The sequence below is a fragment of the Zea mays genome, chromosome 8 (genome assembly GCF_902167145.1).
Source record: "Zea mays cultivar B73 chromosome 8, Zm-B73-REFERENCE-NAM-5.0, whole genome shotgun sequence".
NCBI lineage: Eukaryota > Viridiplantae > Streptophyta > Magnoliopsida > Poales > Poaceae > Zea > Zea mays.
The window spans coordinates 80557181-80581090 of NC_050103.1; the positions used below are offsets into that span (position 1 = coordinate 80557181).

Consider the following 23910-nt stretch of genomic DNA (forward strand, 5'->3'; position numbering starts at 1 on the left):
GCATTTCCATCGCCGAAGGCCAGGAGCTCTTGCAAAAGATACACTCGGGGGCTTGCGGCCATCACGCAGCACCTCGAACCCTCGTTGGAAACGCCTTCCGACAAGGATTCTACTGGCCGACGGCGGTGGCCGACGCTACTAGAATTGTCCGCACCTGCGAAGGGTGTCAGTTCTACGCGAGGCAGACCCACCTGCCCGCTCAGGCTCTGCAGACCATACCCATCACCTGGTCGTTTGCTGTGTGGGGTCTGGACCTCGTTGGCCCCTTGCAGAAGGCACCCGGGGGCTACACGCACCTGTTGGTCGCCATCGACAAATTCTCCAAGTGGATCGAGGTCCGACCCCTAAACAGCATTAGGTCCGAACAGGCGGTGGCGTTCTTCACCAACATCGTCCATCGCTTTGGGGTCCTGAACTCCATCATCACCGACAGCAGTACCCAGTTCACCGGCAGAAAGTTCCTGGACTTCTGCGAGGATCACCACATCCGGGTGGACTGGGCTGCCGTGGCACACCCCATGACGAATGGGCAAGTGGAGCGGGCCAACGGCATGATCCTGCAAGGACTCAAGCCTCGGATCTACAACGACCTCAATAAGTTCGGCAAGCGGTGGATGAAGGAACTCCCCTCGGTGGTCTGGAGTCTGAGGACAACGCCGAGCCGAGCCACGGGCTTCACACCGTTCTTTCTAGTCTATGAGGCCGAGGCCATCTTGCCCACAGACCTAGAATACGGTTCCCCGAGGGCGAGGGCCTACACCGACCAAAGCAACCGAGCCAACCGAGAAGACTCACTGGACCAGCTGGAGGAGGCTCGGGACATGGCCTTACTACACTCGGCGCGGTACCAGCAGTCCCTGCGACGCTACCACGCCCGAGGGGTTCGGTCCCGAGACCTCCAGGTGGACGACCTGGTGCTTCGGCTGCGACAAGACACCCGAGGGCGGCACAAACTCACGCCTCCCTGGGAAGGGCCGTTCGTCATCGCCAAGGCTCTGAAGCCCGGAACATACAAGCTGGCCAACAGTCAAGGCGAGGTCTACGGCAACGCTTGGAACATCCAACAGCTACGTCGCTTCTACCCTTAAGATGCTTTCAAGTTGCTCGTATACCTCGTTCACACACCAAGTCTGGTCGTCAAGGAAGGGCCAGCCTTGCCTCGGCAAAGCCCGACCCTCCCTCGGGGGCTAGAAGGGGGCAACCCCCCCTGCGTCAAAATTTTCCTCGAAAAAAGAAAAAAAATCTTTTCTGCCAGAATGCCTTTCGTGCTCTTCGACTACTTCAAAAGTGGATCCTAAAAATGACGGAGTACACGTAAGCAGCCAAGGTTGACCGAGCCGAGGGACTCCTACGCCTCCGGGATACGGATACCTCACTCATCACCTTCTGCGATAAGTAACTCGCGCCCGGATAAGTGACTCCACGGACTGAACAAGTCTTCATGCTCGAGAGCTCCTCTACCGAAATGATTTTTCGGGCCTTCTCGACTGCGTCGGTAACAGAACCCTATGGACGAGTAAGAGCGCGCGTAAGCGGCAAGGCCGACCGAGCCGAGGGATTCCTACGCCTCCGGGATACGGATACCTCACTCATCACCTTCCGTGAAAAGCAACTCTCGCCCGCACAAACAATTCTGTTACCGACAAATGAGTCCGGATACTCGAAACAAGAGGAAAAGAAACGCAGCTTTACAACACGATGACGGTGTGTTTAGGCCTCGGCGGCCGCAGAAAACATACACACACTACAAGACAACTTGATCCTGCAGGCTCGGACGTCGACAACCGAAGGGGGCAGCAGCACCCTCGGCATCAACTACACCTTCGGAGGGGTCTGACCTAGCCTCGGACGGCGACACGGTCGGAGGTCCCCCGCTCTGAAGGACGACATCAGCACCACACCCGGGCCATCGCCGCCAGGGTCTTCTTCGAGAATCCGGCCCAAGCAGGCGGCTCGGCCGGCCACCCCGAGGCCTCGGCCAGCCGTCCCCCGAAGATATCAGCCCCGCTTGTGGCCTCGGCAACTCAACTCCGGCGTCGGCCCCGCCAGTGGACGACCCGGCCAGGCTCCGACCGACCAAGTCTTCTTTTCGAGCCAACTCTGCCTCTGTTCGTGCTGACACCGCTACCTCCGGCTTCGGCTCATCAAAGAGCGGTCGAGGGGTTCCTTTAACTAAGCAAGAGAAGCCTCAGACAGCAAGGCCGGCCGAGCCGAGGGACTCCTATGCCTCCGGGATACGGATACCTCACTCGTCTCCTTCGCACGAGGCGACTCACGCTTGGTGAAGCGGTTCAGATAACCAACAGGCGAGTCTTAGTACTTGAAATGAAGAAAAAACATGGCTCCGCGCCGAAAATACATACATGTTCAGGCCTCGATAGCCACAATGAACAAGACACCGGCACTCAAAGTGCCAATACAAACGGAACTCCGGTTCCGTCCCCACGGCAGCAACGATGGCCTCAGGGCGGACGCCGCTGCAACCTTGCCCTCGCCCACGCCGACGCTTGAGGGGCGAGGACAAGTACAAAGAGCCGGAGGCCCGGAGCGCGGATAGTGGCAGTGATCCCGTCGGCGACGGGGACTTTTCGAGCCGCATCCACCTCGGCACCGACGACCGGAGCGTCAGCCCATCGGCAGATCCCCACTCGGATCCTCCCGGACGAGCGGAGCACCGACCTCCGCGCAGAGGCCTCGTACCGTTGCAAAGGCAGGACAACCCTAGAACACGAACGCCGCTCTAGCGGTGCGCGATGTCTTGGGCGGTCCACCCGTGCGCACGGCGCGACAACCGCCCTTGCGGCGGGAGGGGGCACCGGGAGCCAAGCCGGCGAGCCCAACGCGCTGAAGCTGGCGACACCCGCCGTCGACCAGCCCCGCGTTGTCGAAGTCCGCCCCGCTCGCAGGGCCAGTGAGCGCCCTCTCCCTTGAATGCTGGAGGGGAGGCTGACCCATGAGCCCGCGCGGGAGGTAGAGCTCCGGCTCAGCCCGGCCTCCGCCCCAGCAAGGATGATGAACATCCTTGAAGCTGAGGGCAGAACCAAGATCGTAGCCTGGCTTGCTCCTCCCCACCTAGAGGCTGGTGGTCACCGTCTTGAGTGACCACCGGCGAGGGGATGCAGCCGGGCTGCGTGATGAAAATCCTTGAAGCCGAATGATGGCTGAAAGGTACCAACTTCCACGAAGCTGCGTTCCTTCGACGACAAGGCGGAAGGATTGCGGGCGTCCCCCGCCCGGGGGCTCGGAAGGTGGGAAGACACGATGCATGAGGGGAGCGCGAAGACATGGTTGCCCTCCAAGGGGGTCACCCCCCTTTTAAAGGCGACTCTCCCCACTTGCGCCCTCAACCGTTGTGGGTTGAGTCTTCTCTAACACGCTCCAAGATTCTCCCCCCCATGGCGCGGGGGCTGGGTCCCACACGCCATGCAAGCCAGTCCAGGGGAGAAGAAGCCAAACTGCCACGCGCGCGCGGTGCATGCAACCACCCGGCGGTTACAAGCACTCCTCCACTTTCGCCCAGACCAGCGGGTAAAAGGGCGGACAACCATGCAGGCGGCATGCAACCGTGCCAAGTGGGCGCGCCCCTTCGACTCCAACGAGCCCAGCATGGAGGTCCAGGCCCATGCATCATGCAACCGGCGCGCCGGTTGCTACGTGTGAGCAACTGCACCGCCACTCACGCCGCTACCGCGCCTCCTCGACTGCGGAGTCAATACCGCGACTCGAGGCAACCCTGCAGTGCCAGCCAAGCGCAACGGTCAAATGCGGTCAAAATTGGGCCGGCAGTAATGGCGGTGACAGGCGGGCAGAAGCAGCGGTCACGTCGTCAGCCAAGCTCACATCCCATCCAGGGGCAGCGAGGGAGCCCTCTCTCACGGCGTGAAGACGGCGCGCCCGTGATCCGTTCCTCGAACGGCGCGCGCACGCGCAACGACCGCTTCGCGAACCACTCGCCCCGTCGCATTAACTCCGCAGCGGGATAGGCGGCGCCTCAGGCGGGAGAAGCAAGCGACGCTTCGCCTTCGCCATAATAACCGCGTCGAAAGAGGTTGTAACACCCGGTTTTAAAGAAACAAAGCCAGGTGCATCTCATACATGCGCCAAGAAGACAACATATATAATAACAGAGTGTATAGAGATAAATGTCATAAAACATCAGAGAATTTATTACATAGCGGAAGACTTATTACAAAATAACATAATAAAGATAAAACGAACTAAGGATCGTCGGCGCCAATGTCGACTGGGATACGCCACCTAGATCAGATCGAACTCCTCAGTTTTCGGGGCGCCGAACTCGGACTTCATGCGCGGCGGGTGCAACGGCCATGCCGACCTCCCCGGCAATGTCGCGAGGTGGGTAACATGGAAGAGGAGGCTGCCAGGCCGGGTCCACACGCCAGAAACCGGTAGCTTGAACGAGTCCGCGCGGAGGTGATGCGGCTGAGTGGCTGATTGAGTGGGCCCGCGTGATAACGACTCAACGAGTGTGCGACGCGGATGTGCGATACGCAGCTGCCAGTGGCCCCCCCCCCCCGATGTCAGCCCGAGCGCGCGTGAGAGCTTGTGACTGACCGGTGGGCCCCATCTGTCGGCGCAAAGAAATAGAAGCTGGCCTGCGCGGGTTGTAATTCGGAGTTGGGCCGAATTGTGGCGCCAAGGCCCAGGTGGGTTCTTTTCCTTTTTCTATTTATTCTTTTCTTGTTTTCTTTTGTTCTTAACTATTTTGAATTCAAATTTGAATTTTGAATACAAATTTCAACATTGTGTCAAGTGTACAAATTCAAGCTTTGAGTGGATGACCAATATATTTTTATTTACTTATTTTTATCCCCAAAATTCTTATGTTCTTCTCTTTTTTCTAGATTCTACAATTTCTTTTAGGATTTAATTTTCCCTTTTTGGTCTTTAATATTTTCTTGTTACAAAATGCACACCACAAATAAAATATTCAGCATGATGCAAGGATTTAGTAGCATATCTTTTTATTAATTGTTCTTGGACATGGTGTTCACATGTGATGATGCACACAGGTTAAACCCACATAAGGAGAAATCGTTTTCTCTATTGGTATTCTTTCTAGCAGATTACAAAGTGGGTGTTACAAATCCTACCCCCCTTAAAAAGAATCTCGTCCTCGAGATTTAGGAAGAAGTAGAGAAAAGGTGGGGAAAATCGATGCGAAGCTCTTCTTCTCTTTCCCAAGTTGCTTCATCTTCACCGTGGTGACTCCATTGGACTTTGCACATCTTTATCACCTTATTCCTTGTAACTCGAGTCAATGTATCCAAAATCTTGATCGGGTACTCCGTGTAAGTCAAATCATCCTGAACACTGAGCTCTTCCATTGGTAACTGTTCCTCGGGAACACGGAGACACTTCTTGAGTTGAGATACGTGAAACACATTATGCACATCCGATAGACTAGCAGGTAACTCAAGTTGGTATGCCATCTCTCCAACTCTCCTAAAGATCAAGAATGGTCCAATATAGCGAGGGGACAATTTGCCCTTAACTTTGAATCTCCTCATTCCACGAAGTGGTGACACTTTGAGGTACACATAATCTCCTTCTTCAAATTCCAGTGGTCTTCTTCTATTATCAGCGTAGCTCTTTTGCCTGGTTTGAGCCACTCTCAAATTCTCTCGAATTATACGAACTTGTTCTTCTGCTTCTTGAATCAGTTCAGGCCCAAAGAACTGTCTCTCACCAGTCTGATCCCAATACAAAGGAGTCCTGCACTTCCTCCCATATAAGGCTTCAAAAGGTGTCATCTTCAGACTGGCCTGATAGCTATTGTTATACGAGAATTCAGCATAAGGCAGACTCTTATCCCAACTTCCTCCATGCTGAAGGGCACATGCTCTCAACATATCTTCCAATACTTGATTAGTCCTTTCAGTCTGTCCATCAGTCTGAGGGTGATAAGCCGTACTAAAATTCAACTTTGTACTCATATTCTCATGAAAGCTTCTCCAAAATCTTGAGGTAAACTGCGAACCTCGATCAGACACGATCTTCTTTGGTACTCCATGTAAACACACAATCCGAGCCATATATAACTCTGCTAGCTGAGAACCTTTATAAGTAGTCTTCACAGGAATAAAGTGAGCCACTTTAGTCAATCTATCCACAATCACCCATATAGCATCATATCCTTTCTGGGTGCGAGGCAATCCAGTAATGAAATCCATACCAATCTCTTCCCACTTCCACTCGGGTATCTTCAGTGGATGTAGTAGTCCAGTTGGCCTCTGGTGTTCAGCCTTAACTCTTTGACATACGTCGCACATAGCCACATGCGCAGCCACATCTCTTTTCAATCCATACCACCAATACTTTCGCTTCAAATCCTGGTACATCTTGGTACTACCAGGATGAATAGAATAATCCGAGTCATGGGCCTCTTTCAATATAGTCTCTCGAAGGCTTTTAATATCAGGAACACACATTCTGTCCTTGAACCATACGGTGCCCTGTTCATCTTCCGTGAATTCCGGAACTCGACCTTCAGTAATCAGATCCTTAATCTCTTTTATTTTAGCATCACCAATTTGTCCTTTGCGGATCTCTTGCTCCAAAGTAGGTTCCACATCAATAATGACTCCTTAAGCGTGAGCATCTATCCCCAGGTTAAGTCTCCTGAAATCCTCAACAATCTCATCGGGTAGCTGGGCAACAATAGCTGAATGAACATGCTCCTTTCGACTCAAGGCATCTGCAACCAAATTTGCCTTGCCCGGGTGATAGTGAATCTCCAAATCATAATCCTTAATAAGCTCCAACCAACGGCGTTGCCTAAGGTTGAGATCCTTCTGAGTGAATATATACTTCAAACTCTTATGATCCGTGTACACTTGGCACTTGATCCCCATGATATAATGTCTCCAAATCTTAAGTGCATGTACAACTGCAGCCAATTCCAAGTCATGAGTGGGGTAGTTCAACTCATGCTTCCGCAACTGATGAGATGCATAGGCAATCACATGACCTTCTTGCATAAGCACACATCCAAGTCCTTGGCCACATGCATCACAATAAATGTCAAATCCCTTCTGCAGATCTGGCATAATCAGTACTGGAGGTGACATCAATCTCTCCTTCAATTGATCAAAACTCTCTTGGCATTTCTCATCCCACTTAAATTCTCTTCCTTTCTCCAAAAGTGAAGTCATCGGTTTAGCAATCTTAGAAAATCCTTCAATAAATCTCCGATAATAGCCTGCTAATCCCAAGAAACCCCGAATCTCGGTAACTGTAGTGGGTACTCTCCACTCCATTATCTCCTTAACTTTAGCAGGATCCACTGCTATTCCTCCATTAGAAATAATATGACCAAGAAATGGCACTTCGCCAATCCAAAACTCGCACTTGCTGAACTTAGCATAGAGTTGATTATCTCGTAGCTTCTGTAGCACCAACCTCAGATGTTCCTCGTGATCACTATCACTCTGAGAATAAATAAGAATATCGTCGATGAATACCATGACGAATCTGTCCAAATACTCCATAAACACCTTATTCATCAAATCCATAAAATAGGCTGGTGCAATAGTTAGTCCAAATGACATAACTGTGAACTCATATAAACCATATCAGGTCGATAAAATCGATCTTAGGAATATCCGATGGCCTAATCTTCATTTGATGGTAACCCGATCGGAGATCAATCTTCGAAAATACTCTTGCACCTCTCATTTGATCAAATAAATCCTCAATACGGGGCAACGGATACTTGTTCTTCACTGTAACATCATTAAGAGATCTATAATCCACACACATCCGCTGCGATCCATCCTTCTTCTGTACAAACAGAACCGGTGCTCCCCAAGGTGAGGAACTCGGACGAATGTACCCAGCCTCTTGTAACTCAGTTAACTGCTTCTTAAGTTCCTTCAACTCCTCTACGGACATCCTATATGGCCGTTTAGAAATAGGGGCGGTTCCAGGTAAGAGGTCAATAACAAACTCAACTTCTCTATCAGGTGGCATCCCTGGTAACTCCTCTGGAAAGACATCCGGAAAATTTCTAACCACCCGGATGTTGACACCAACAAACTTCTCATCTACTAAGAATGCCGCTAGTCTGGTGGCGGTAGTTACTGCAACTTCAACTTCAAATCTTTGTCCTTTGGAACTGGTGAGTTCTATGGTTCCTTTAGCACAGTGTATATACTGCTTTTGCCTTTCTTAACCATGACATACCAAGGATCGCATCTATAGTGCTCTCTTCTAACACTATAGGGGTAGCTCATCTGGGTTAGAAACACAGGGTAAGAAAGGAAGAATTGTAGACAAGGCGAGTAATTACGAGAAATGTTACTACGGAGGATTTATTAGCTAAGTAGGTTAGTGTGTTATCCACTAAAGCTAATACATTACCTTATGGTGGTACATGCTAAGATGCCCGACTATAATGTTTCAATCAATCAAAGAAGCAAATCAAGCATTAATCATCAGAACAATCAACCAACATTTTTAATAAAGAAAATAATTTTAATTTCGTCTTAGGTTTCCTATCTCAAAAAAAATTCATAGTTGTAGGATTCCAAGGTGTGAAATCCATCTTGTCTTAGAGTAGAGAGGTAAGAATGATCAGAGTAGAATAGCAAAAGGTGAGACAAGACCAAGATGAGGTAAGTATAGAATGAATCAGAGTAAGGTAAGTAAGAGAGGGTTTGTCCATTTCTATCTAGGTCTCGTCCTACAGTCAACATTTCCTCTGATACCACTTCTGTAACACCCGGTTTTAAAGAAACAAAGCCAGGTGCATCTCATACATGCGCCAAGAAGACAACATATATAATAACAGAGTGTATAGAGATAAATGTCATAAAACATCAGAGAATTTATTACATAGCGGAAGACTTATTACAAAATAACATAATAAAGATAAAACGAACTAAGGATCGTCGGCGCCAATGTCGACTGGGATACGCCACCTAGATCAGATCGAACTCCTCAGTTTTCGGGGCGCCGAACTCGGACTTCATGCGCGGCGGGTGCAACGGCCATGCCGACCTCCCCGGCAATGTCGCGAGGTGGGTAACATGGAAGAGGAGGCTGCCAGGCCGGGTCCACACGCCAGAAACCGGTAGCTTGAACGAGTCCGCGCGGAGGTGATGCGGCTGAGTGGCTGATTGAGTGGGCCCGCGTGATAACGACTCAACGAGTGTGCGACGCGGATGTGCGATACGCAGCTGCCAGTGGCCCCCCCCCCGATGTCAGCCCGAGCGCGCGTGAGAGCTTGTGACTGACCGGTGGGCCCCATCTGTCGGCGCAAAGAAATAGAAGCTGGGCTGCGCGGGTTGTAATTCGGAGTTGGGCCGAATTGTGGCGCCAAGGCCCAGGTGGGTTCTTTTCCTTTTTCTATTTATTCTTTTCTTGTTTTCTTTTGTTCTTAACTATTTTGAATTCAAATTTGAATTTTGAATACAAATTTCAACATTGTGTCAAGTGTACAAATTCAAGCTTTGAGTGGATGACCAATATATTTTTATTTACTTATTTTTATCCCCAAAATTCTTATGTTCTTCTCTTTTTTCTAGATTCTACAATTTCTTTTAGGATTTAATTTTCCCTTTTTGGTCTTTAATATTTTCTTGTTACAAAATGCACACCACAAATAAAATATTCAGCATGATGCAAGGATTTAGTAGCATATCTTTTTATTAATTGTTCTTGGACATGGTGTTCACATGTGATGATGCACACAGGTTAAACCCACATAAGGAGAAATCGTTTTCTCTATTGGTATTCTTTCTAGCAGATTACAAAGTGGGTGTTACAGAGGTACGCCACGTCATTCGACTTCGCATCCTTTTCCTTTTCCTCTTTCTCTCTTACAACAGGGACCGGGAAAGGGGGGTACCCCGAAAAGGACTCTTCTTCGTGAAGGAAACAGGCTCCGAGCCTCCCTACTGATCAGAGGTTCGAAGGCCGGCCCCTCGGAGGGGTTCAACGGCCGCCTCAGATCGATTGGGTTCTGCGCCCACTACTGGTCAGAGGTTCGATGGCTGGCCCCTCGAAGGGTTCAACGGCCGCCTCAGGCCACTCGGGCTCCGCGCCCATTACTGATCAGGGGTTCGTAGGCTGGCCCTCGAAGGGTTCACAGTCGCCTCAGACACAGAGCGAGGGATGACCCTGGGTACGTTCGATACATAACCAAGGCTCGGGCTACGCTCTCGAGGTACCCTAGGACATTTCCGAGACCAGCGGGAGCGATCTTGTAACGGAATCCCATCAGAGGGAGGCATCGAGCACTCGGACCCCGTCAAAGGGGACCGGGTCCGGCAGATCACCCGCAAGTACTTTTGGAGCGCGCCTCCGGGCCTCTAGCCAACCCCTAGCAAATGGGGCACGGGCGTCCGCTCGGATTACCCGCCAGCAGCTCACCGGAAACACCATGTTCGGCGCCCCCCAAGGGCAACATGGCGCTTTCCCCCCCTCCTCCTTGCGGAAAGGCGACGCAGGGGCGTATGTAAAAAAGACGAGTCTGTCCTTGACCGTCCTCTCGCCCTGTGCAGAGGCTCGGGGGCTGCTCTCGCAAACCCGGCTCCGGCCAAACCGTTGACAGCGTCAACATACCAGCCCGAGAACTTGGGACCCGACCGCGCACTCGGGCTACGGCCAGCTCGCATGAGGGAACAACTAGACCAGCCGAAGTGTTGCGAAACGCACTAAGACCTCGAAGGAGTAAAACTACTCCTCCGAGGCCTCGGGGGCTACACCCAGCAGGTGCGCTCGCGCGCACCCACCGGAACAGAATGCAACCGAAAAAGGCTGGTCCCCTTGCAAAAAAGTGCGGCAAAAGCCTCCAAGCGAGTATTAGTACTCCCTTGGAGGCTCGGGGCTACTGTCGGGGACCATAATTAGGGGTACCCTCAAGACCCCTAAATCTCAGCTGGTAACCCCCATCAGCACAAAGCTGCAAAGGCCTGGTGGGTGCGATTAAATCAAGGATCGGTCCATTCAAGGGACACGATCGTGCCTCGCGCGAGCCTAGCCTCGGGCAAGGGAAGCCGACCCCGGAGAACCTACGTCTCGCCCGAGGACCCCCCCCTCCAGCAACGGGCACACTGTCAGCTCGCCCGAGGCCTAGTCTTCACCGAGAAGCAACCTTGGCCACATCGCCACGCCGACCGACCAAATCGCAGGGGCATTTAATGCAAAGGTGGCCTGACACCTTTATCCTGACGCATGCCCACCAGTCGACAGAGCCGAAGTGACCGCAGTCACTTCGCCGCTCTGATGACCGGTCTGACAAGAGGACAGCGCCGCCTGCGCCGCTCCGACTGCTGAGCCACCCGACAGAGTGAGGCTGACAGCAGCCAAGGCCGGCCTCGGGCGTCATAGGAAACTCCGCCTCGCCCGACCCAGGGCTCAGACTCGGGCTCAGCCCCGGAAGACGGCGAACTCCGCTCCGCCCGACCCAGGGCTCGGACTCGGGCTCAGCCCCGGAAGATGGCGAACTCCGCTCCGCCCGACCCAGGGCTCGGACTCGGGCTTAGCCCCGGAAGACGGCGAACTCCGCTCCGCCCGACCCAGGGCTCGGACTCGGGCTCAGCCCCGGAAGACAGCGAACTCTGCTCCGCCCGACCCAGGGCTCGGACTCGGGCTTAGCCCCGGAAGACGGCGAACTCCGCTTCGCCCGACCCAGGGCTTGGATTCGGGCTCAGCCCCGGAAGACGGCGAACTCCGCTCCGCCCGACCCAGGGCTCGGACTCGGGCTCAGCACCGGAAGACGGCAAACTCCGCCTCGCCCGACCCCAGGGCTCGGACATGGGCTCAGCCCCGGAAGACGACGAACTCCGCCTCGCCCGACCCAGGGGCTCGACCTCGACCTCGGAGGAGCCTCCACCTCGCCCAGCCTAGGGCATGGACCGACCACGTCAACAGGAAGCGCCATCATTACCCTACCCCGAGCTGACTCGGGCTACGGGGAACCAGACCGGCGTCCCATCTGGCTCGCTCCACCATGCGAGTAATGATGGCGCCCCGCATGCCCTGTGACGACGGCGGCTCTCAGTCCCCTTACGAAAGCAAGAGGACGTCAGCAAGGACTCGACAGCCCCAACAGTTGTCCTCCCGCCAGGCTCCAGCACTCCTCCGACAGCCACAACAACACGCGAACTGGGTGCCAAGACCTCTCCGGCTGCCACGATGGCATGTACTTAGGGCGCTAGCTCTCCACCGCTAGACACGTTAGCACACTGCTACACTCCCCATTGTACATCTGGATCCTCTCCTTACGCCTATAAAAGGGAGGACCAGGGCCCTCTTACAGAAGGTTGGTTGGCCCGCGCGGAGAAGGACGGGACGACGCTCGCGCAAGGCCGCTCGCTCCCACTCCCGCGTGGACGCTTGTATCCCCCTACTGCAACGCACCCGACTCAGGCGCGGGGCTAACACGAAGGCCGCGGGATCCACTCTCTCACGCCTGCCTCCCTCCGGCTGCTTCCTTCCCCCCCTTTGTGTTCCGCCTCGCGTCGACCCATCTGGGCTGGGGCACGCGGCGACGATTCACTCGTCGGTCCAGGGACCCCCCGGGTTTCGAAACACCAACAGTCTCGTAGTAGACCACCTTCTTCATTTTCTTCTTCTTGTCACCCCTCCGATGTGACTTGATGGAGGAAGAGGATTCCTCCTTATACTTGTTGCTAGACTCCCTTGAGAGAGTCTTCCCCGAGCCCGCGGGCTTATCGTCGGTCATGATTTCCCTCTTGGCATGATCTCTAGACATCACTTCGAGTTGGTTAGACTCTTACTGAAGCACTGCTTTAATACCAATTGAAAGTCGCCTAGAGGGGGTGAACAAGCCAAACCTAAAATTTATAAACTTAAATACATACTAAGGCCGAGGGTTAGCGTTAGAATGAAATCCGAGTTCGAAAGATTGTTTCTCTTGCTAAGAGTTGCTCAAAGAATGCGGATGACGTATTGGAGCAAACTCAAATCAATACTAGCAAGGAAATGTTAGAGAGATGAAAGAGGGCAAACAAATCAAGCGAGAATAAAAGCGAGTACACACGGTGATTTGTTTTACCGAGGTTCGGTTCCAAGAACCTTATCCCTGTTGAGGAGGCCACAAAGGCCGGGTCTATTTCAACCCTTTCCCTCTCTCAAACGGTCACTTAGACCGAGTGAGCCTTCTTCTTAATCAAACGGGTCACTAAGACCCCGCAAGGACCACCACACACTTGGTGTCTCTTGCTTAGTTTTACAAGCACTTAGAAAGAGAATGAGGAAGGAAGGAAGGCAATCCAAGCGACAAGAGCAATAAAAGAACACAAACGTCATCTCACAACCCCTTAAGCACTAGCGTTGATTTTGGGAACTTTGAGTGGATTGATTGCTTTGATTGTGTCTTGGAGTGTTGGACTTTGCTCTTGCAATGAATGATATTTCAAATGGCTTGAATCACTTTGAATGAGGTGGTTGGGGGTATTGATAGCCCCCAACCACTTCCTAGCCGTTGGCAAAGGCTATTGGCGATGGGTGCACCGGACAGTCCGGTGGCGTACCGGACAACCACTGTTCACTGTCCGGTGCGCGCCACGTCAGCGCGTCCGTTAGGGTTTGGAGTAGTTGACCGTTGGAACGCCTTGTCGTCTTGCTGCACCGGACAGTCCGGTGCCACACCGGACAGTCTGGTGACATCTAACTTCTGCGCTCTGACTTATGTGTGGCACTGTTCACCACTGTAGACTCTGCGCAGTCGACCGTTGGTGCGCAGAGAGTCGTTGCTCAGCTGGCTCACCGGACAGTCCGGTGAATTATAACAGAGCGCGCCTCTGAATTTCCGAGAGTGACTTGTTCGAAGGACGCCTGGCCTGGTGCACCGGACAGTGTCTGGTGCGCCAAAAATCAGCACATTCTAAGTTTTGCTCCAATTTTTGATTGTGTCCCTGACTAAATTTCTTTCTTGGTTTGCGTTGAACCTTATGCACCTGAGATAAATAATATCTAGACAAACTAGTTAGTCCATATGGTTTATGTTGTACGTCAACCACTAAAATCAATTATAGGAAATGGTTAACCATATTTCTCTTTTAGGACTTATATAACAGAAATAGTGTAACAAATAAAAAAATATAAAACAAGCTTTAGAGGAGGGTGGGTGGAGCAATAATAGAAAATGAGAGAGATGACCATTCATATTAGTAGTAGAGCAGTAAGTGATTGAATGATTTGAATCGGATCTTTTTCTTCTCCTATGTTCCACTGTCTATCTATGTATATATAATAATAATAAAAAAATAAATAATCATACCGTATATGTCATGTCATATCCGCTGGAGTAGTAGTTTGACAGGTTAAAGAACACACAGAACGGCAGTTTTCTTCTGCTGCTTCGTGTTGTGGCGTCGCGTATGTTCTCGTCTATACCCCACAGCCGGCCACCCCCCGCAGCCAGGCAAGTGACCGTTGCATCCTCTTCCCCTTCCCCTTCCAGAGCCCTCTTCTATGGAGGAGTAAATTCATCCGTCCATCCACCGACCCAGAGCCCTCGATCCCCTAAAAAAAACCCAGAGCCCTCCATTCCACAGCCATCCTCCCCTCTGCAGTGCACTGCTGCTTGACCAAGCAACAACAAGAAGCTACCAGCGCGCTACCTGCAGATTGCAGCACACGCAAGTGAGAGGGCAGGCAACTCCCCGGACGCAAGGTGAGACACCGCTTGCTTGCTTCCTCCCCCCTCCCCTCTCCTCTCTATTACTCTCCCTCATTTGATGGTGATGCGTCCGTCCGTTCAGCTTCGCAAATCCTCTCAGCCCTTGCGGTGCCCGGTACGGTACGGCACGTCTGTTCTCTCTCTCTCTCCCTCCCCCCACTAGATCCACTTCAAACTTGGTTGTTGGTTTTCCATCGGATTAACTGATGAATCTATGGGCATACCCACAGATCGCTCAACTGTATGTATAACTAAAAGTTCCTGATTTTGTTCCTCTTCTCTAGTGCACCAGCTAACTTGCCGCTCCATCTCATGAATCGATGCATGCGAAGGAAGATGCCTACGATTCGCATCAAATTCGCCGTCCTCCTTTTCTTCCGTGTCCACTTTTCACGATTCTTAGTACTTCTTGAGTCACGCCCTCTTCTACGGAGAAGTTGGGGTTTGTTCAAAACAATTTTTTTTGCATTCCACTTCCACGACGCGTTTGATAGAGCACAGTTTCTTTCATTTTCTTTTCTACATTTACTACTGATTATAGTTGTACATATATATGGAATGGAATGTATAACAATGAGTAATCCCATAAGTGTGCTATGCCGGCAAGGCAATGGCAAGCACATCTTTCCCTTTGCTCAAAGACTGCGACGCCTTGGGATGCACGGAGTATGGATGGGATGGGGTAAAGCCACCAGCTTTCGAGACCATTCACATGCTTCGTTCCACTCCATCCATTCGGCAACGCCACCAGGCCTCTCACTTCCGTTATCTGTTCCTTTCCATGAGCTGCCATCCATACATTGATAATTGATTGCTGTGTGTGTCACCTTCTTTCTCCTCTGTGGCACTCAAACACCGCGTTAAGCTGTCAATGTCGTGCACCACCTTCTATATGTTACTGATGCATAACGCCACATAATCGGGTATGGTGCCACATGCTCCCAATTTGGCATAACTGCCGTACCCATGACCTTAACTAATTCTGGGCACCTAATCAACAAACAAATTCAATTTTCTCACAACGCTGCTTCTTCTGGGGGTCATCATGTTTTTTTTTTCAGGCCATATGGTCCGTGCCATCCTTACTTCGTACACTTGTTTTTGTGGGCGCAGGAGTTAGAGGGCAAGCATGGCTTCCCTTGGTGACATAGGCCTCGCCGCGGGTCTCAACGTATTGACCGCCGTTGCCTTCTTGCTCGCATTTGCATTCCTTCGGCTGCAGCCAATCAACGACAGGGTCTACTTTCCTAAATGGTACCTCAGGGGAATGAGAGACAATCCAATCGTATCTGGTGCAGCTGTGCAAAAGTTTGTTAACTTAGACGCCAGATCCTACTTGAAGTTTTTAAACTGGATGCCAGCTGCTCTCAAGATGCCCCAGGATGAGCTCATTAACCATGCAGGCCTTGATTCTGTGGTCTACCTACGGATATACGTAACAGGGTATGTTATGTCTTTTCTATGTTTTGGTTATACTGTTATCTCCTGCTGTTCATCTCATTCAATCTTTTAATATTTTCCATCGCTGTTTTCCCAGTCTTCCGATGTCTATGCACTAATTGAATTCTTATTAATTGCTGCAGGCTCAAGATATTTGTTCCAATTACAGTTCTGGCTTTTCTTGTACTGGTCCCAGTCAATTGGACCAATGACACCCTAGGACGCATCAACGTAGTCTACAGTCCTATTGACAAACTTTCGATATCTAATGTACCTAATGGGTCGAAGAGGTGTGCAACAGATCATAATCTAACTGTTTCCAACTCTGTAATCACACTTTCTACTTTTCTAGGGTCTACACCTTGCTTAAAAGGAAGAGGTGTGGCCACATATTTAATACTCTCCATGTTTTGTTCAGGTTTATAGCTCACTTGGGCATGGCTTATGCCATCACATTTTGGACCTGTTATGTACTGTTGAAGGAGTATGAAATTATTTCTAACATGAGGCTGCGCTTTCTAGCTTCAGAGAAACGCCGACCAGATCAGTTCACTGTATGTTCTTTTGCTACTCTGTTCCTGTTTATTATAGTGTTTATTTTGTGTTGCATATCACATTGAATAGTTGAAAAAGTAGATATGCCCTGGTAATTTCACCAACTCTGCATTAACTTTTTTCATTCTCAGAAGTTGGGCAACGAACCAAATCCGTGTTCAGATCCATCTATTACTTGGCTAAGTTTTCGATTTTATGGGGTGTACAAATAAATATGAACTTCTGGAGAGGTTTCATCCATGTTCTAGATGAATTGCATCTGAGCCTTGTGGCTGCAAATCCAACATGTTTCTTTAGATCCTTTTCTGGAAATCAGAATATCTTCATATCAGGACTAACTTTACATAGCTGTCATGATAAGTTGATGCACCTTTAGTTCGCAAATTCTAAGTTACTAATTTGCCAATGTGTTTTAGGTCCTTGTGCGGAATATACCACCAGATCCTGATGAATCAATCAGTGAGCTTGTGGAACATTTCTTCCTTGTCAATCATCCTGATCATTATCTACAACACCAGGTACTTCTACTAAACTGCGGATAACCATCTCAGATGGTTAATACTCTCTGTGTTGCTATGCTTTTGCTCTTTATAATGCAGTTGATCTTTATTAGATATTCTTGTCTTTAGTCTTGCAAATAACAAATGATTTTAAAAATATAACTCTTTTACTAGCATAATTAAGATGCAATTGCTTCTATTAGAACTGTTGTTTCTTTGCTACTTCCACATTTCACGTATCTCCTTTTTGTCCTAGAGTAGTAGTCGACTCTTCTTGGATTTCACATTGTTCTACAATAGGGAAAGAAAATAAATGTTCCTTGTTGCTATTTAGGTGGTTTACAACGCAAATAAACTTGCTGATCTGGTTGAAAAGAAGAAGAAGATGCGAAATTGGCTTGACTATTACCTACTAAAGTATGAGCGAAATTCATCATTGAGGCCTACCACAAAGGTTTGTCGGCAAGAATAATTAGATAGCTACTTTGTTTTTTATGTAGATTTTGGTTTGTGCATCTGTAAACTGGAGTACTGTATCAGTATCTTTTGTTTTAAATCCTTGTGCTTCCCCTGAGCTTTGTTGCAGACTGGCTTTCTTGGATGTTTTGGTTCCAAGGTGGATGCTATTGACTATTACAAATCAGAGATCGAGAAAATCGGGAAACAGGTAAGTCGTAGCTTTTGTACAACTAGATTGGTAGCTGTTGCATCTATGATTTAGTGTATACTTTACATAATGCTTATTTTGATAGGGCTGATATTGTGTTTCCAAATTTGCATTAGCGTTTGCTTACAGCTAACATGCATATTAACTTTAAATTAATGCTTTGCAATACACAGGAAGCTGAAGAGCGTAAGAATGTCATGAAGGATCCAAAATCAGTTGTGCCGGCAGCCTTTGTCTCATTTCGCTCCCGATGGGGTGCAGCAGTCTGTGCTCAGACCCAGCAAACAAGCAATCCAACACTCTGGTTGACAGAATGGGCTCCGGAACCTCGTGATGTTTATTGGAATAATCTGTCCATCCCATTTGTGTCCCTTACAATTAGGAGATTGATAGTTGCTGTGGCATTCTTCTTCCTTAACTTCTTTTACGTCATCCCAATAACATTCGTACAGTCTCTTGCAAACCTTGAAGGAATAGAGAAGGCACTTCCATTTCTAAAACCCTTGATTGACTTGTAAGTCTACATCCATATGTTGATACTTTATGTCATTTCTTTGATTTCTTAGCATAGCTTATGGTAGTATTTTGAATGTCCTTTTGGTGACATGCCCTGATTTCTGCTTGTAAACTGTTATGCAGGCCATTCATTAAATCATTCATCCAAGGGTTTCTTCCTGGAATTGCTTTGAAGATCTTCCTTATAGTGCTTCCAACTATACTGATGTTTATGTCTAAATTTGAAGGACTGATATCGCAGTCATCTCTGGAGAGGCGATCTGCATCTAAGTATTACATATTCTTGTTCTTCAATGTATTTTTGGGGAGCGTAATTGCAGGATCTGCTCTGGAGCAGCTTAAAACTTATCTCCATACATCAGCAAACGAGTATGTCATGTTCCACCTGATCTACCGAGTACAGACATCATTCCTATATTGTATAAATGTCATTGTCATAGCACAATATGGATACTGAGTTCTTTGTTGGCCAAATTTAGTTGTCATGTTGTTTAGTGATAATTTCACTTTGATGGTTAATCTGTGGGACAGATAGGAAGCATAGCCTTGCCATGTACTAGTAGCGATATGTTAATTGTTCATTTTATGGGTGCAACAAATGGTAGAAGTATTAGTAGTGAGTAGTAAAAGAATTTGAGTCTAGGTTAGTATTAATAGTATTCTAGCTAGAAAAATAAAGTTAGGTGGTCGATGGTCATCGTGATAACAGTCAACTCATGGTATATGTTTCTGATAATCTATTCCTTGCATATTCTCTTAATGAAATTATAAATGGTAGTCATGATTGCTGGAGTGTCTAAATTGCTTGTTTCTGCAGCATACCAAGGATCATTGGTGACTCCATCCCAATGAAGGCGACTTTTTTCATAACATATGTGATGGTTGATGGTTGGACTGGAATAGCTGGTGAAATATTGAGACTGAAGCCGCTTATATTCTTCCATCTGAAGAACTTTTTCTTGGTCAAAACCGAAAAGGACAGAGAAGAAGCTATGGACCCTGGCAGTATCTGCTTTGACTCAACTGAACCTAGAATACAGTTGTACTTCTTGCTTGGCCTTGTTTATGCTGCAGTGACGCCGTTCTTGCTTCCTTTCATATTGGTGTTCTTTGGGTTCGCATATGTTGTCTTCCGCCACCAGGTACGGAACGGAACCTCTCTTGAGAGTTTAGGGGATGTCAAACCCACTGATCTGAGTCTTGTCTGCTTGTGTTGTTAGATAATAAATGTCTATAATCAGCAATATGAGAGCGCCGCACAGTTCTGGCCTAGCGTTCATGGGCGTATAATCACAGCGTTGATTGTATCGCAACTGCTGCTCCTGGGACTGATGAGCACGAACGACTTTGAGCAGACGACACCTGTGCTCCTTGTTCTTCCTGTGCTGACCTTTGGGTTTTACAAGTACTGCAAGAACCGCTTTGAGCCGGCATTCGTGAGGAACCCGCTGCAGGTATATTTCGCCGTGGCATATGCTACCACATTGTCATTGACGATGGATTTGCTGAACATGATATATATACATATGAAATGGTGGCAGGAGGCGATGAAGAAGGACACCCTAGAACGCGCCCGGGAGCCCAACTTGGATCTGAAGGCGTACCTGGCCAACTCGTACCTGCACCCGGTGTTCAAGGGGGACGAAGGCGACGACAGGTACTCGGTGATGGACGACGATGGGTGGATGGAGGAGGAGGTGATCGTGCCGACGAAGCGGCATTCGAGGAGGACGACGCCCGCGCAGAGCAAGCATGAAGGGTCGGACTCGCTCTCTGTGCTCGAGAGTTCTCTACAGCGGTAGTCACAGTAGGAGCTTAGCCTGTACAGAATGGATGAAAATGATCACGGCCCTGCTCCATTGCTTTTGCTTTGGTTGTTGGTTGTTCATGTCACAGGGGACACACACACACAGATAGAATTCAAGAGAGCTGTGGGGAGGACTGAGGGGAGAGATAGTTTACTGTAGCTTGGACAAAGAATCTGAATACAGCAGTTACATTATCTGATGAATCTGTTAGCACCATCCATCTCTAGCTAGAGTTCTCTACAACTGCAGTTACATACATCACCTGGCCTGCCTGCTCTCCCTACCATTCTGGTAACCGGAGAACAAGCAAGCAAGAAGAAAACAAAGAATGCTATGCTCAGACGTCAAAATTCTTGCCGGATCAGTGAGTCAGTGCATAGAGATCAGTCATGCCACCTGAGGAGCATGACGACGCATCTCATGGCGATGTACACCTTGGCCCTCTGCTCCCTGAGAGATCTGCCGAACCCTCCAGCTCCAGCGGCTGCTCGGCTCCCAGCCGCCTTGGTCTTCATCCTCAGGCTTCCTTACTAACTTGTGCGACAGAAGCGGCAATGGCAGAATAGGTTAGCTTAGCTTGCTGCGATATGTTGGTTCAGGCAGCTTGACATGGCCATGTCTCTTTATATAGCTAGAGCTAGCTACAGGCTTAAGCAGACAGAGCTGCAGGACAGGAGTAAGTATTATTAGTGAGTGAGTTAGTTGCAAGTGAGCATATAATCAATTGCAGGCCCCGAGGAGCGTCATGTGGGCATCAGTGGCAACCCACGCCTGCATGCCGCCGCACCATCCGACATGACAGTGAAAACTTGCGCTTCTGTATATTTTAACTGCAGTGGCCTCCATGATCCGATTCCTCTTGTCGGCTGCGAGTCATGCACATGATCCTGATGCTTGGACGTACCCGTTTTAGGAGGCAGAGAGCACCTTCATTGCATCTTCGTCCCTGAAGCTTGCACTGTCAGCAGAGAGTGCTAACTGTGGGACCAACTGAATTAATGAAGGTGAAATTCGACTGATTCGTCGCATATAATCGACATCCCAAAAATAAATAAACAGCTCAAGGTATGAGCTGAAAGAGAAAATGAAGCTGCAGTTTTGCACAAACTGCAGCAGGCGCTTCAAGTTAAGCTATAGGTAGGTAATTAAGCAGTCTTGCATGATCCCACCTCAAGCAGCTAGCTCTGTATCCTTACGTTTGCAGTCTTGAAGATTAGCTGAAGCCACTGCATATGTGTCTTTAATCTGTTTAGTTTCTACTACCTATATATGTATCTTGTTCATCAGGAACTCCGGCCCCTGCCCGATCAGATGCGATGCAGCTTGATCTCGGCCCATGCTAGCTAGGGTATTACCTGTATACATAGATACAAGGAGTAGGAGAGAAGAAGAGGACGTCAGTAGTAGAGACCATGCACAAGGACACATTGCAAACAACATACTACTGTAGTAGTAGTAGTATTTGTAGTAAACAGGTAGCTAGCCAAGAAAATGATGATAGATATTATTGTGACTGCTTGTCACTAGTTAGTTTCTGTACAACTAATAATGCAGAAACAGCACAAAGCTACATATTATTGGTAGCCTGCCTGTAGGAATGAGCAACTAACCAGATACGTCACCTGAGTCCTGAGGACATAATCAAGAGCAGCCATGGAGGATCCATGGTAATGCTGCCTGTATATATATGTATGTAGTTGATGAAGCAGGTGCGTGAGGAGGAAGAGGAGAGTTGAAGAAGAAGGGGAAAGAGGAAACTGCTCTGCGCCGCCTGATGCTCCCGTCCCGTCCGACACGGCGACGGCGTGCAGCGTGGCCGACAAACAGATGCGGAGGCGGCGGCGGCGTGCCTGCCCATGATGGATGATGCTCTCCGTCCAGTCCAGTTTTGTTCTTGCTTTGTGCGTCGTCCAAGTCAGCCACTGTTAGCAGTGCCATCTGACTGCGGCCCACCAAAGGTATTAGTGAGCCCAGGCCATCATGTAGCGCTGGGCCCAGTTCCAGCCCAAGAATGTTTATTTTAGCTCCTTCGATTATCACAAAAATCACACCTTTTCTCTCTCAGCTATAAAACTGGATTTTTTAGCTGTGATGATTTGTTTTTAGATGCCTCTCTGTTCTGTTCTGTTCTGTTCTGTTCTGTTCTGTTATGTAGGCTGCTGATGAATATATAGCAGCGATAAAAATCCAATCATCCAACTGAAATGAACTGATCAATTGGCTGTCTGCTGTACTCGATCGTGTGTATATATATAGATATAGATACAATCTGCTTGACTGATTGGGCTCAAAATTGGAAGAACAAAATTAAAAAACAAAAAAGAAGAAGAGGGAGGAGGATCCTCTCGTACGTAGTAGTCGTCGTCTTCATCGTCATCATCTCCAACCTCGGAATCAGGCAATTGCTTCAGTAGTAGTTAATTAACAATCCAATCATCACTCAGTAAATAAGTCAGCGCTACTACGTACGTACGTACATAGGAACGAACAGATGGGTGGATAGAGTCAGTTATCGTTTGGTGTTTTGTTCTTGTTCTTGTCCAGGTCCGTTGCATAGTAGTTGCAGGTGATGAAGACGCCGCCCTTGAAGCACTCGGCTCGTGCGCAGCCGACCTTGGTGCTCCTCTTGCCGACCATGAGCGCGAAGTGGCCGCACTCCTTGAAGACCTTGCCGTACTTGCACTTCTCCTTGTCCTTGTCGTAGATGGCCTCCTCCTTGCCCCACCAGAAGACGGCCTCCCTGGCGGTGGCGTTCCAGTCGTCGTAGCTCCTGAACACGCTCTCGCCGTACTCGTGGCCGCTGTGGAGGATCTGGCAGTCCTTGCGCATGGCGTTGGACCAGCGCCGCGCCTGCCGCGCCAGCTGGTTGTCCCACTTCATGGGCGGCACGCCGTAGCGCGCGCGGAGCTCGTTGTGGGCGTCCACGAACTCCCGGGCGATGCCCCTGTACCACCCCGTGCCGTTGGTCGGGGACACCAGACCCTTCTCCTTGGCGTACTTGAGCATCTCCTGCTGGACGACCTTCTCCGCCGCGTACGCCTTCTCCTTGGCCAGCTGCCGCTCTTTCTCCTTGTTCTCGTCTTCCGGCGGGGCTTGCTGCTCGCTGCCGCCGCTTGTCTCATCACTCTCAGGAGGTGAGTGCAGAAGCGAGGACGAGGAGGACAGGGCGGCGGAGGGGAGGACGACGAAGGCGACGAGGAGGAGCAGTGCTGCCATGCCGCTGCTGGTGGGCAGGCGGGCCATGCTGCAGGTTATGGTGGTTAGGAACGCCCTCCTCTCTTGCCAACGTTGGAGTTGGGAAGGAGGGGGCCGGGGTCCGTCCGATCCGGCGTGACGGGAGAGCGCGAGGGTGACCGCGGGCGGCCGGCGGGGAGGAGTACTGTGAGGGCTCCCGGCCTGACCCTTTTAAGCATGCGTGTGCTTCCATTCTTGGCTCTGTGCTCTCCAAAAGATGGATGGCCATGGCAGTGCCATGGATGCAGACAAACCAGGAGCACCACCGCCCTTTTTTTGGCCATACTGATTGAGGTTGAGGCCGGCCTGCTGGCTATTTTCGCCTATATATCCAAGCATTATTAGCTAAGGACAAGCCAAGGGAGAACTAGTTCATGGATAGCTAGCTAGCTAGCTAGTGCAAGCAGTGTGTAGAATGAATCGAATGGCGTCACAAGTTGACTGTTTGTGTGTTCAAATTTTCGCCTATATATATATTCTGCTTTCACTGACCACGTCAACGTAACAAATCATTCA

General features: G+C 49.7%; 2 protein-coding genes across 6 annotated transcripts; one reads left to right on the forward strand and one right to left on the reverse strand.

Annotated features, from left to right (window-relative positions):
- Positions 1-14294: 14294 nt before the first annotated feature.
- LOC100281102 (uncharacterized) lies at positions 14295-20376 on the forward strand. 5 transcript variants are annotated; one of them, XM_035961440.1, is made up of 13 exons: positions 14295-14668; positions 14757-14915; positions 15788-16117; positions 16258-16404; positions 16533-16668; positions 17086-17187; positions 17504-17623; positions 17756-17836; positions 18010-18350; positions 18476-18721; positions 19170-19494; positions 19573-19806; positions 19894-20376. In XM_035961440.1, exons 3-13 carry the CDS (start codon positions 15804-15806, stop codon positions 20152-20154), a joined length of 2307 nt encoding a protein of 768 aa, XP_035817333.1. In that variant the 5' UTR covers positions 14295-14668; positions 14757-14915; positions 15788-15803; the 3' UTR covers positions 20155-20376.
- Positions 20377-22379: 2003 nt separating this feature from the next.
- On the reverse strand, positions 22380-23523 carry LOC100280436 (uncharacterized). The gene has a single exon (NM_001153357.2). It carries the CDS (start codon positions 23401-23403, stop codon positions 22666-22668), a length of 738 nt encoding a protein of 245 aa, NP_001146829.2. The 5' UTR covers positions 23404-23523; the 3' UTR covers positions 22380-22665.
- Between the last annotated feature and the right edge of the window lie 387 nt (positions 23524-23910).